This window comes from Macrobrachium nipponense, chromosome 4 (assembly GCF_015104395.2).
Source record: "Macrobrachium nipponense isolate FS-2020 chromosome 4, ASM1510439v2, whole genome shotgun sequence".
Taxonomy (NCBI): domain Eukaryota; kingdom Metazoa; phylum Arthropoda; class Malacostraca; order Decapoda; family Palaemonidae; genus Macrobrachium; species Macrobrachium nipponense.
Window position 1 is genome coordinate 111,382,903 of NC_061100.1, and position 12,915 is coordinate 111,395,817.

Below are 12,915 nucleotides of genomic sequence, written 5' to 3' on the forward strand. Positions count from 1 at the left end.
AGAATAGCTGAAACAGGAGCCATCACCCCGAGAAAAAGACCTGTGGAGCAGTGGTGAGGCCGAAACAAAGGGTCTTGAACTGGAAAACTCCCTGAGTCCATGAAAACCGAAGGTAAGGTCTGCTTCTTGGATGGATGGGGATTTGCAGATAAGCATCCTGCAGATCGATGGAAATCATCCAGTCCCCCCTCCTGACGGATGAAAGAACAGTCTGGACCGTCTCCATCCTGAACTTGGACTTTAGAATTGAACTTGTTCAAAACCGAAAGATCTATGATGGGGCGCCAGGCACCCGAGGCCTTTAGAACTACAAACATCCGAGAGTAAAACCCGGGAGAAGGAGGAGCTCGCTCTATGGCATCCTTCTCCAAGAGGGCCGAAAGCTCCTTCTCCAAGGCTTGACCCCTGATTGAGTGAGGGGAATAACTGCTGAACTCGAGAGGACGATTGGAAAGTGGAGGTCTGGAAACAAAAGGGATCTCGTAACCTTCCTTCAGGACCTCCACCACCCAAGCATCCACCGCTCTCCCCTGCCAAGCTGACCAATGGCGGGAGAGACAAGTCCTACTGCGGTCTCCAGGCGAGGTGATGACTCCTACTTCCGAAAATTCTTACGCAGAGACAAGGAAGAAGAAGAAGAAGAAGGTCCTCCTGGAGGTTGAGCTCTTTCTCTGCCCTTAGAGCCACGCCAAGAACCTCTCCCGCGTTTCAAAGGGTGAGCACCAGAGGATGAAGAAGGCACCAGCAACCTGAGATGTACTCTGGAAAAAAAAGCCAGAAGGAGGTTGTTGGGCTGGAGCAGAGGGTACAGATCTGGTCCTAAACTTACGCTTACTCCTTGAAGGAACGGGAGGAAGACCAGAGGAAAAAGCTCTTGATAAGGCCCAGTGAGCTTGGGAAGAGGCATCACCTTGATGTTCCTTCAAAACCTCAGAAAGCACAGAAATATCGAAAAGAAAATCGCCAAAAGGAGAAGAGACAACAGACGGGTTCTCTGAATCTCCGATACAGAGGAGGGTAACTGCGACAAATACAGGTTACGCCTTAGAGAAACAAGAAAGGCCTGCATTGAAGCAGCAAGCTCGTTCTGATGTACAGAAGCGATTGAAATGGATGAGCAGAATTTCTCAAAAAGAGGAGCATCAGGAGGAACAAACCCGGAGTCCTTGATATACATTAAAAGCCCTCCGAGGACCCACATATTGAAGGATTGAGCTTCTTGTAAGGAGCTCATAACAGCCTCCATAGCAATAAAATCTTCAATTGAGACAGAGACCGAAGCCTTAGAAGGCAAGGGTTGACTTGAAAGTCGGACAAAATCAGGATTTGGCTTGGGGGGTCGAGAGAATGAAGAATCATCCGCCACCTGGTAAACTCCTCTCCGGTGTCGTAGAAGAGAAGAGAGCTTCCTCTTCCCTTCCCCGATCACCTTCGAAAGTTTAGCGGCAACGTCCGCCCTCACTCTCGCGAACCTCTGGGCAAAGGGAAAACGTAAAAATTCCCGTGACCGGGAAGGACCGTCAAGAAAAAATCCTTCTGTAATACAACGAGGCGGAGGCTGCTTCTGCTCTTTAGGCCTCGCCTGAGGAAGAAAACTCAAAATTAAATCAAAAAGTTTCTTGAATTCTACATACATCATGACATCCATTCGAGGAAACATCAATATCACACGAATCCGCGTCATCATCATCATCATCGTCAGATCCTAACTTAGAAACTTCCTCTGAAGTAAAATCCTGACGACTAGCTATCTTAGGTCTGACACTAATATCCCTCCCCCCCTTCTCCTAAATAAGCGCCCTTTGGCACTGTTACGGGACTAACAGGGGACACGTTGGGTAAAGATTCGTTAGGCACCTGCCCGGACCGGATCCCCCCTAAGCCTTCGCCACGACGGGGTTCACAAGCCGGGGTATCTGTCGCACCGTTACCCATGGTGCTGTCGACAGGTACCTGACGAGGAGCTGAAAATGAATCTAAAAGTGTTAGACATTCTAGTAAAGGCTTCTTGAAAATTCTCTGACAGATTGTTAAACTTAGCAGAAATATCTCTATCTAGACTAAGCTGTAATTTCTTAAAATTCTGTTTCCAGGTAGTTTCCATTGCCAAAATCTTCGAATCTACATCAGAAATAACTTCACTAATTACCGGTTGTACAGGGGGCAAAGCATCAATTAATTCGGAGTCGGAGTCGTACGATACCGAAACCGAAGAGCCAGAATCATGAGCGCCCAAGTCAAAGAATTCGTTAGATACAGTTCTAGCAATCGATTTCTTTTTCTCCTTAACCGATCTTTTACGCTGCAAGATTGTTTGCCGTTTCATATAAGCAGTCATATCCTCGTCAGACCAGGGCTTACATACGTCACAACGAGAAGTCAAGTCACAAACCTGTCCACGACAAGAGCTACAAATGTCATGTGGTTCATACTCCCTGCTACTCATCCTTGTCCCACAAACCGGGCAGTTCCTGATGTTGCTGGCAGAAGGAAGCATCGTAATTTCTTGGTAATCCATTGTAGAATTGGACAGGTCAGTAGTTCCGGGTCGCGCAAAAGTTCGTAATTTAAGATAAGAACCACTACAGAAATCAAAGTTAATTCACTATTTCGTGATGTAATGCGTGAGTGGTAATTCATATAAAGTCTCATTTAACAAATAATGAAAGCTTTAAAGGCACAAAAATGTTTAAGGAAATTTATAAAGAGCGGCCGTGATGTAAACAACACGGGCGCTCGTTAACAACTGATTTGAGGGAAGGTTTTTCGTATCTGTCAACGACAGTGTTGCCAACTGGCGGACAGAATAGGAGGTAACAGGGTTGCCAATGTGGTAAATTTTGGTGCGGTTTTTGGGGATTTAGGGCTAGATAAATTATATTAAGGTAATGTTTATTAATAGTTCAAGTCTCTGTGCCTGAACACTGTGGCTAGCATACTGCGGTAACCCTTGATTGTCGAGACTGCTAGCCCACACTCTTCCCTGAGGAAAAGAAGGAAGTCAGCAATTTGGGTCACAGAGGTACTGGAAGAGGAAACTTTCTGATTCCTGCTCCATCGACGAAAGACATCCCACTTCGACTGGTAGACGCGCAAGGTGGAAGATCTCCTTGCTCTGGCAGTAGCTTTTGCAGCTTTAGAAGAAAATCCTTTCGCTCTGACGAGACTTTGGACAGTCTGAAGCCAGTCAGACTGAGAGCGGGGAGGTTTTTGTGATACCTGTCGAAGTGGGGTTGTCTGAGCAAATCCTTCCTTGGTGGAAGGGATCTTGGAATGTCTACCATCCATTCCAGTACCTCTGTGAACCAGTCTTGGGCCGGCCAGAACATAGAAATCAGAGTCATCCTTGCTGAATCCGAAGCGGCGAACTTCTTTAGGGTCTCTCCCAGGATCTTAAAGGAGGAAAAGCGTACAGATCTAGACCCTTCCAATCCAGCAGAAGGGCATCCACTGCTATTGCCCTCGGATCCGAGATTGGGGAGCAATAAAGGTCTAGTCTCGCGTTCCTAGAGGTGGCGAAGAGGTCTAGATGGGGCCTGCCCCACAGTTTCCACAGGCTCTGGCAAACATCTTGATGAAGCGTCCATTCCGTTGGGAGGACCTGATCTTTTCTGTTTAGGAGGTCTGCCCTTACATTCCTTTCCCCCTGTACGAATCTGGTGAGGAGCCTGACCCTCCTTACCTCGGCCCACAGCAAAAGATCTCTCGCTGTTTCGTACAGGGAGAATGAGTGAGTCCCCCCGTTTCCTGATGTATGCCAGAGCTGTGCTGTTGTCCGAGTTCACCTGAACAATGGCGCCTCGGACGTGAGACTCAAAGGCTTTCAACGCCAGCCAAACAGCCATCAGTTCTTTCTTGTTGATGTGCCAGGCCACCTGTTCTCCCTCCCAGGTGCCTGACACTTCCTTTGTTCCCAGAGTCGGCCCCCAACCTGCTTCCGACGCGTCTGAGAACAACACTAGGCTGGGGTTCAGGGTTTGCAGTGACAGACCTTCAACAAATCTGCTGGGATCTGCCCACCACAAGAGCTTCTTTTTGATCTCCCGAGTGACGACGAAGGAGAACGCTAAATCCTGGGAACGACAATTCCAATTTTGATTCAGAAAGAACTGAAGAGGTCTCAGGTGCAACCTTCCTAAGGAAACGAACTGCTCCAGCGAGGAGAGTGTCCCCAACAAACTCATCCACTTCCTCGCTGTGCATGCATCTTTCCCTAGAAAGGTTGCAATTTTCTCGGAGCCTCGGGCTATCCTTTCCGAGGATGGATATGCCCGAAAACCCAGAGAATCCATCCGAATCCCCAGATATATACATTCCTGACTGGGGATGAGCTGGTAAATCAGGTCTTTTCACAGAACACCAAAGATTGTCCGATTGACCTCTAATTTGTTTTGTTCTATCCAGATAGAATTTTAGAGCTCTGACAGGACACAGGACTCTTTCTGGCTCTCGACCAACAATCCCTGTTAATCCCTTGATATCAAAGTTCTTAGGCCAGGGATTGGAAGGATTTTCGTTTTTAGCTAAAAAGGAAGGACTCAAGGAACAGACTGCATTGTGTCCCCTAAATCCAACATTTTTGCTAATTGCTTGAACCTCACTCACCCTCTTCGCAGTGGCTAGGGTGGTGAGAAAGAGGGCCTTCTTCGTTAAATCTTTCAGCGAAGCCTCGTGTTTCACACTCTTTACATCTATCATTCATCAAACAAATATGATCTCTACATTTCGTGCATACTGTATGAGGATCCACCGAAGCTTTCGGTAGCCTCACCTTACACTCTAGCACAGTACACACTCTAAAACTAGTTGCAGAAGATCCAGACATATTAGAGAAATCCAAAACCAAATTCAAATACAAACCACAATCGCGTATGCCAATCCACCGAGCAAGTTTCAAAAAACCAAGAGACAATCAAATACTCAAGTGAACAAAGAGTTTTCCAAAATCCTAGGCGGAGGTCTGTAAACAGTTGTTTACCGACCGGCGACAGAGAAAAATCTGAATAGAAAATGGGAATGGTTCCTGACATCCGCCTCCCAGCGGCGGGAATGGGTACTAACCACCTGGCCGACCACTGCGTTTGCCGGGAGTTTTGAAATTCTGTCGACTTCGGAGAATACAGCTATATATATATCTGACAGGTAAGTGTCATGAACAAAATGTCCTGTACAATCTTCTTGGGGAGGAGCTGAGAAGAGAGCTGCAAATATAACAGCGAAGACCTCTGGGCGTGTGAAACCGATTTCGTCAAGAAGGAGCAATACACCGCCCTTTTCTTGACTACTCCTGCCCCGAACAACGAAGCAATCTCGCTCGCGCCATCTCTCACGGACTTATCCATGCAGGACAACACAGTGGAGGTCTTCTGGCGAAAGGGCGTCCGGCGTCTGAATCTTTCTGGCCAAAACTCTCAATGACCAATCCAGAAAGTTGAACACTTCGAGGACCCGGAACACCCCTTCAAAAGGTGATCCAGCTCATTCATTGCCCACGACGTCTTGGCGGAATTAAGGGCTGAACATCTGGTGGCGTCCACCAAAGAAGAGAAGTCTGAATCCGCTGAAGAAGGAAGTCCCAGGCCCAAAGGTTCTCCCGTCTCATACAGAATCCCGTACGTCCCATCAGCTTAGAAGGGGGGAAGGAAAAAACTGTCTTCCCTGCTTCTTCCTTGGAAAGAAGCCATGAGCCAAATCCCCTCAGGGCCTTCTTCATCGATAAGGTTGGCTTCATTCTGACGCACGAGGAACCCTTCATAGTCCTGGAGGTCGAAAACAGAGAATGCGGAGACGGAGGAGCGGCAGGGCTGAGGGAATCTCCAAACTCTTGGAGAAGCAAGGCGGTCAGCTTCTTGTAAGCTGAAACCGAGGCGGTCTTGGCAGAGTCGTCATCCGAGCCTTCCTGGTCCTCTTCCACCGAAGAACGAGGAGGGTCCTTAGCAGAGGAGGCGGTCCTGTCAGGAGAAGGACACCTACGAAAAGCCTGGCGCCTGTCAGGAGAGGCAAATACATCAGGAGAGCGACCTGCAGTTGAAGACGAGCGCCTGCTGGATACGAGGAGTCTGGGAGAAGACGCGCGCTTAGAAGTCGAAGAAAACTTGCACAACGGAGAGCGCCTATCAGGAGAAGACCGCCTCCTATGAAGAGGGCACCCACGAGGCTCTTGGATCTTGTCAAGAGGCGAGCGGCTACCGGGAGAGGAGCGCCTACTAGGGGAGTAGCGCCTGCGAGGCTCTTGGCGCCTGACAAGAGGAGAGCGGCTGCCAGGCGAAGAGCGCCTACTAGGGGAGTAGCGCTTGCGAGGCTCTTGGCGCCTACTAGGAGAGTGGCGCCTGCGAGACTCTTGGCGCCTGCCAGGAGAAGAGCGCCTGCTGGGAGAGGAGAGCCTGCTAGGAGAGGAAAGCCTGCTAGGAGACTTGCGCCTGTCCTGAAAAGAGCGCCTGCCCAGAGAATGGCGCCCGCTCGGGGATGAGCGCCTGACAGGAGAGGAGCGCCTGCTAGGCGACTGGCGCCTGTCCAGAAGAGAGCGGATGTCAACCGAAGAGCGCCTGCAGGGCGACTGGCGCCTGTCCAGAGGAGAGCGGATGTCAACCGAAGAGCACCTGCAAGCAGACTGGCGCCTGGACGAGGAAGGGAGCCTGCCAGGAGAGGAGCGCCTCTCGCGAGAAGCACCTCGCTCGGGAGAAGCCACAACATCCGGAGAAGAGCGCCTACGGAGAGGAGAGCGTAAGTCTAGAGACGGGAGCCTGGACTTCTTGATGGGGAGAGAAACGTCCTTCCTCCGACGAGAACTACCGGCCAAGGAGTCAGCGAGGGCCGAAATCTGCGCCTGGAGCCCAGCGAGAATACGAGAAGGGGACTTTTCAGGCTCCTCTTCCGGAGAAGTAGAGCGAGGCAAACGAGGAGAAGAGCAATCTTGAGATCTCCTGGGCCTCTTCACATCCAGAGAAGGCTCCTCTGGAAAGACTTCTGGGCTGGAAGCTAGGGAGCTGCAGGGCACCTTCCAGGCCCTCTTCAAGGGGTGCGAAGCTTCCAGGGAGCTCCATCCACGCTTCGGCGATGGCAAAGCAGACGAAGAGAAGCACTGGCGAAGAATGTCCTTCTTGATGCGGTCCGAGGCAGCCTGGGAACGCACATCAGGATCTGCCGAAGGGACGCCAGACCGGTGGGGGTTCTCCCTAACCTTCCTGCGGCTGTCGACTTTCCTCCTCCACTGGGTCTGGGAGTCTGGAAGAGGTCTAGGCCTGGAAGCGCTACGGAGCCAGTCAGACACCCCCTCCACAACACTGGGGGCACTGCACAAATCACTTCCACTTTCACTCTTACCTTTCTCCAAGGAGCGGATCTTGAGCTCCATGCTGCGGATCGTGGCTTTCATCGCAGCCACCTCCAAAGACGTATCCTCGGGTTCGACGCAGGGAGTAGGGGCTGAAACAGGGAATGAAGGATCTGCTTATACCAGAGGGTTAGGATCTAATTCTAGCACGCTAACGTGAGACCTACTCGAGCATCTTCACATTCCTTACATGGGTTTTCAAAAGCACAATCATTCCCCCTACACCTCATACATACAGTGTGAGGGTCCACCAAAGCTTTCGGTAATCTCACCTTACATACATCCACAGAACACACTCTAAACATAGCAGAAGTTTTCTTAACAGAATCCAAGTCAGACATATTCAAAGAGAAATCCAAAGCAAAATCTATACAGTCCACGAAAAGCGTATGCCAAGTCAAAAAGATCCAGTACGTCACCAAAAATCCGTCCAAAAAAGATCCTGGGCAAGCGAGAGCGAAATCAACTATCAGGATGAACCCACAACAGGTGTTGCCGGTTCCAGCGACAGAGAAAATCTGATTAGAAAACAGGATTGGTTCATACACCCGCCTCCCAGCGGTGGGAAGGGTAGACCACCTGACCTACCTGTCGCGTGTGCCGCGAGATTTGAAATTCTGTCAGGAACGTTTGAGACTATAGCTAAGTATATATTTGACAGGAAAGTTCATGTACAAAAGAGTCCATGTATGCGGCAATAGCTTAGCAGTGCGGGACAAATAACATTTCAGGGCTCGCACTGGACAAAGACACATTTCTGATGAGTCTCCACCAACAAAGTCCTAGAGCAAGGAAACCTTAAACGCTCTTGGCAGGGGATTACATTCAGATTCAGATTTTGCTACAAACTCCAACAGGTAGGAGATAATATCCTTCCTGAAGATGATACCTTTCTGGACACCACCTGGATTTCCCCTACTCTCTTAGCTGTCACAAGTGATACCAAGAACAATACTTTCTTAGTTAATTCTCTCCAAGACAAACTCTTTAATGGTTCAAAGGCTTGAGAACTCAAAAGGTTCAAGACTGCCACTAAATCCCACGAAGGGGCCCGAAGCGGAACTACTGGACGTTCAATGTTAAAGGACCTGAGGAGGTCATGCAACACCCTATTACTCAGATAGTTCCGGAAGATGGAATCTAAAGGTGCTTGTGTGCATAGACTTATAACCTGCAATCGACGAATAGGATGAATTCCTAGTTTTTCTGAGGAACAAGAGAAAATCAGCCATCTTCGCTATAGTAGGGCGAGAAATACTGTGCCCTCTTTTCCTACACCACCTGCGAGATATTGGCCATCTGACTTTATATAATTTCCTGGTTGACTTTCTTAAGCAAAAGGGGAGCGGTCGAGCCACTGCCTTAGAGAGACTGGTGTTACGGGCTGCTTGCTGGACAGTCTCCAGGCAGCTAGCCTCAGCACGTGAAGGTTCTTGTGAAAATAATGAAAGCATGGCTGTCTGAGTAGATCTCTCCATTGTGGAAGGAGGACTGGAGGCTTGGACAATATTTCTAGGAGGTCCGGGAACCAGGGTCTCTGAGGCCAAAAGGGAGCTATTAAGGTCATCTGAGTCTTCCTGCAGTTCCTCAACTTTATCAGTACCTGCTGTATCATGCCAAAAGGAGGAAAAGCATACACCTGGAGATTGTCCCACGCATGTAGCATAGCATCTGTCCCATAGGACATGGGATCTGCTACCAGCGAGATGTAAACTGGAAGGCAATAATTCAACCTGGTGGCGGACAGGTCTACAGTAACCGGCCACCTCCTCGAGAATATCTGCACTTCTTCTTGTGCTAATGTCCACTTGCTCCCACAGACCTTCTGCAATCGACTCAAAGCATCCGCTAACACATTGAGCTTCCCCGCGATGGACTGGGGAAGAATTGAAACAATGTGGCTCTAGCACCAGTGCAGTGCCCTCTGAGCAACAAGATTCATGATCAACGAACTTGCACTCCCTTCCTTTTTGAGGTATGCCAAGGCCGTAGTGCTGTCCGAAAAGTGCACTATGACCTTTCCTTTACCAGACATACGAAATGCTTTAGAGCCTCCTGTGCCACTCTTAGTTCTCAGAAATTGACTCCTCCTACTCCGGAACCCTCCAAAGAGCCTCTGCCCAAGTTTCCTCCAGGGTGTTGCACCCCAACCCCGATCTGAGGCATCTGTATACAGATGAACATTCGGAATCAGGAGGGCTAGACTTGCGCCGGTGGTCAGATGACTTTCTTCTAACCACCACCGAAGATCCTTGAGGCAGGAATCGTCCCAGACTATCACTGTGCTCTCTTCCCGAAAGTCTTAGCGATTCCTGAGACATACCTGCAGAGAGCACATCTGGAGACGAGAACCTGGAATCAGAAGGGACAAAGATGACATCCTTCCTAACAAACCTTTCCACTCGCTCACTGGCTGAGCTTGAATCGGTTTGATGGCACTTGTCTACCGCCATAAAATCAGTGATTTAAGGTGCCATAACAGGTGCTTATGGGAGGATAAATGGCAGAGTTTGGGTTCATTGTGGTTTTCGCTTATCAGCACACCCCCAGGAACGGGACCATCACCGATACCCGGGGACTACCTGTATAACCCAAAGAAATAATGCAACTACTGTACAGGTAATTACAAACACTTCAATCGCAGATTTCAAAATTATGGTTGCACAGACATTATGTATAAAAAAAAAAGCTACTGTACAAATAACAACCATGATCCACTACCCCTAAGTTCTACTCCCATTTCAGAGTTACCAGATGTCACTTGACTGCATACTTAATTCCCAATATAACTTCAAAAAAATATATAAATAAAAACTATCTGTTTTCTGGGCATTTGCACATCTATCAGTGCAAGACATAAAATTAGGATAATAGTAAAATAATCAAGCAAAGAACTTAAGTCCTCACCAATATAATGATCAATCTCAATCTGTTGGAAGATAAGTGAATCTTCCTTTGTGTTCATGGTAGGCAGAGGTGGTCTTTCCCAGCTAGGATCAATGTCTCTATCATCATCCACAATGATATTACTTTGCTGAAAGGAAAATGGTTTATTGAACTCAAAAGTACAATAAATAATAATCTCAAAGCAATCACCAAAATTTAAAGCTGATTACAGTAGTTATTAAGAATTCAATACACTGAAGTTGGATTAATCACAATGCTTACAAAAATTAAGAAAAATATATCTGGTTAATAGTTAGCCTATTATGGTTCCAAGTTTTTCCTCTTTATTCACTTAATAATACTAAACTGTAATTTATGTTCACTGAATTTACTTTCCATTAATCTTTTCAGAGGTTCCTGTACTGATAATAAGCGCAGGAAACCATTAGAATGGTTTGGAAATTACGATTTCCTACTAATAAAAAAATTTAAATGCTGGAATAGGTAAGGTAAGAATAATAATTTTCATTCAAATACAATACTAAATCACTTTTTCAGCATACGTACTTTGGAAACAGTAAAAAACATGAGTATGTATTGTATTGGAAGGCTGAACAATAAAATATAATTTTCAAGATATATAAGACTGTTCCAAAATTTTTATTTGTTAGTAACTTAAAATCGAACTAATACTGTTTATATTTTTTGTTGAAAGTAATTATATTTATGCAAAATTATATGAATATACATATATGTATAGTAATTATGTTTTTTAAGTTAAATATATAATAATGCACCATCTTTCACAGAAAACTCAAACACAGTGTTTGAAGTTGGGATAAAGACAGGCTCACTACCTTAACTTTTTCAGTCTATTTCACGAAGGTAAGGAAAAAAAGTTTGTTTTCTAAAAACAAAACAGAAGTTTTTTTTTTATAAAAACGACATTAGATCACTCACAAAATATGTATATTTATTCAGCTTTAACGACTGTACTTGTGTTTTATCATAACACAACCACTATAGTTTGTGAGACAAGAAAATATAAGGAAGAGAGCTAAAGAACTAAGAACTAACATGAGTGTAGTAACAAAATTAATATTTACCTGAATATCATCATAACCTTGTGATTCCATTTCATTTATTTCAGCTGTACAATCTATGAAGGTATCATCAAAATCCATCTCATCATCGTCTCCCCTGGTAAATTGAAATTAAAAGACACAAATTTTAACATTGTAATGCAATAGCTTTAGAAATACAAATAGAAAAAATACATTTACTGAATGAACAACTGAAATTCTACTATACAAAAAAACCTTGTACAATAACCTTTATTAAGCAAATCAAAAATGAGTATCAGTGGCTACTGAATTTATTTTTTATCAAGCCATTACTTATTTTGGGATACAGATTATCTGAGCAAAATGCACGATGCAAGAGGGTTAGTTAATGCAAAACTAAATACAGTGGTACCTCGACATATGAAAGGCTCAACTTACGAAAAACTTGAGATATAAAAGCAAATACACTCAACTTACGAAAAAACCGAGATATGAGAGCAAATACGAAGATTTTTTTTGGCTCTACATACGAAAATAGTTAAGAGTTATGAAAGGTTGTTGCTGTATAGTCCCGAGATTTGCCTGGACCACCGAGAGCAATTTTAAAACTCGCGCGCCGCCAACTGAGTAAACTCGCCACCATCCTCCCGCTCTCCCATTGGTTCCTGATGCTAGTCACCGCCGTAAGATCCTGCTCTCCTATTGGTCAGCATCTACCCCATGTGCTCTATGTATTCTATTGGTAAAAGGATGCTGTAAATTGAAAAACTTATTCATGCAATACATTTAATAAAAAAAAACATTAGGTAAAGATAGAATAAAGAATGGAAATGAATGGTTATTATACTGTTTGGTAGTTTCAGTAGTTGAAGAGAGATAATGAAAATTTGATTACTGTACGTACTATGTGCTAGGTGAAAGTGGTTGCTTGGCGATCGTTCGGTACTCGTAAGTGCTGAATGTAAACAGAAGGTTGGAGCTTTTTTTTTTTTATTATTATTTATTATAGTTAATGGTTACTTAATAATTATTTGAAATGAGTACATGCAATACATTTAATAAAAAAAATTGTTAGATATCATAATATATAAAATAAATCAGACTGCTATCATTAAAGCCAATAAATACGTACTTTCTAGAATTCTTCTTCTGTTTTAATATTACGTATATGTTTCATTATAGCTGTCAGTAACTAGGTATCTCCATTAGGTAAAGATAGAATAAAGAATAGAAATGAATGGTTATTATACTGTTTGGTGGTTTCATTAGTTGAAGAGAGATATTAATGACAATTTATGGCTTACTGTGTGCTAGGAAAAGTAGTTGCTTGGCAATCATTCGGTACTCGTAAGTGCTGAATGTAAACAAAAGGTTGGAAGTTTTTTTTTTTTTTTTTTTTGTATTATAGTTAATGATTAATTAATAATTATTTGAAATGAGTACATACTGATTATTTATAAATTTCATTGGCATATTCTAAGCTTTTAGCTTCTGGTTTAAATGTCAAAATCATAGACAAGGCTACAGTAGCAACTGCTAACATAGGCTAGGCTTATTGCTAAGGGACATATGCTAAATTCCTAATATATGCAGTGAAAATGGGGTTGAACATTACATGTAGTTGAATATTAC

The 12,915-nt window shown here is 45.0% G+C and overlaps 1 protein-coding gene and 1 long non-coding RNA gene across 2 annotated transcripts in view; one reads left to right on the forward strand and one right to left on the reverse strand.

The window, feature by feature from the left end:
- The window catches only part of LOC135211063 (uncharacterized), a 39,940-nt gene extending 27,101 nt beyond the window's left edge, over window positions 1–12,839 (forward strand). The window contains exons 2-4 of the long non-coding RNA XR_010313613.1: window positions 10,631–10,728; window positions 11,029–11,104; window positions 11,370–12,839. This is a non-coding gene — a long non-coding RNA (uncharacterized LOC135211063). The remainder of the gene's footprint in view (window positions 1–10,630; window positions 10,729–11,028; window positions 11,105–11,369) is intronic.
- The window catches only part of LOC135211059 (DNA polymerase delta catalytic subunit-like), a gene marked incomplete in the record, with an annotated part of 237,143 nt that overhangs the window by 214,684 nt on the left and 9,544 nt on the right, over window positions 1–12,915 (reverse strand). The window contains 2 exon segments of the mRNA XM_064244116.1: window positions 10,241–10,367; window positions 11,326–11,419. Coding sequence (XP_064100186.1) covers window positions 10,241–10,367; window positions 11,326–11,419 — 221 coding nt within the window.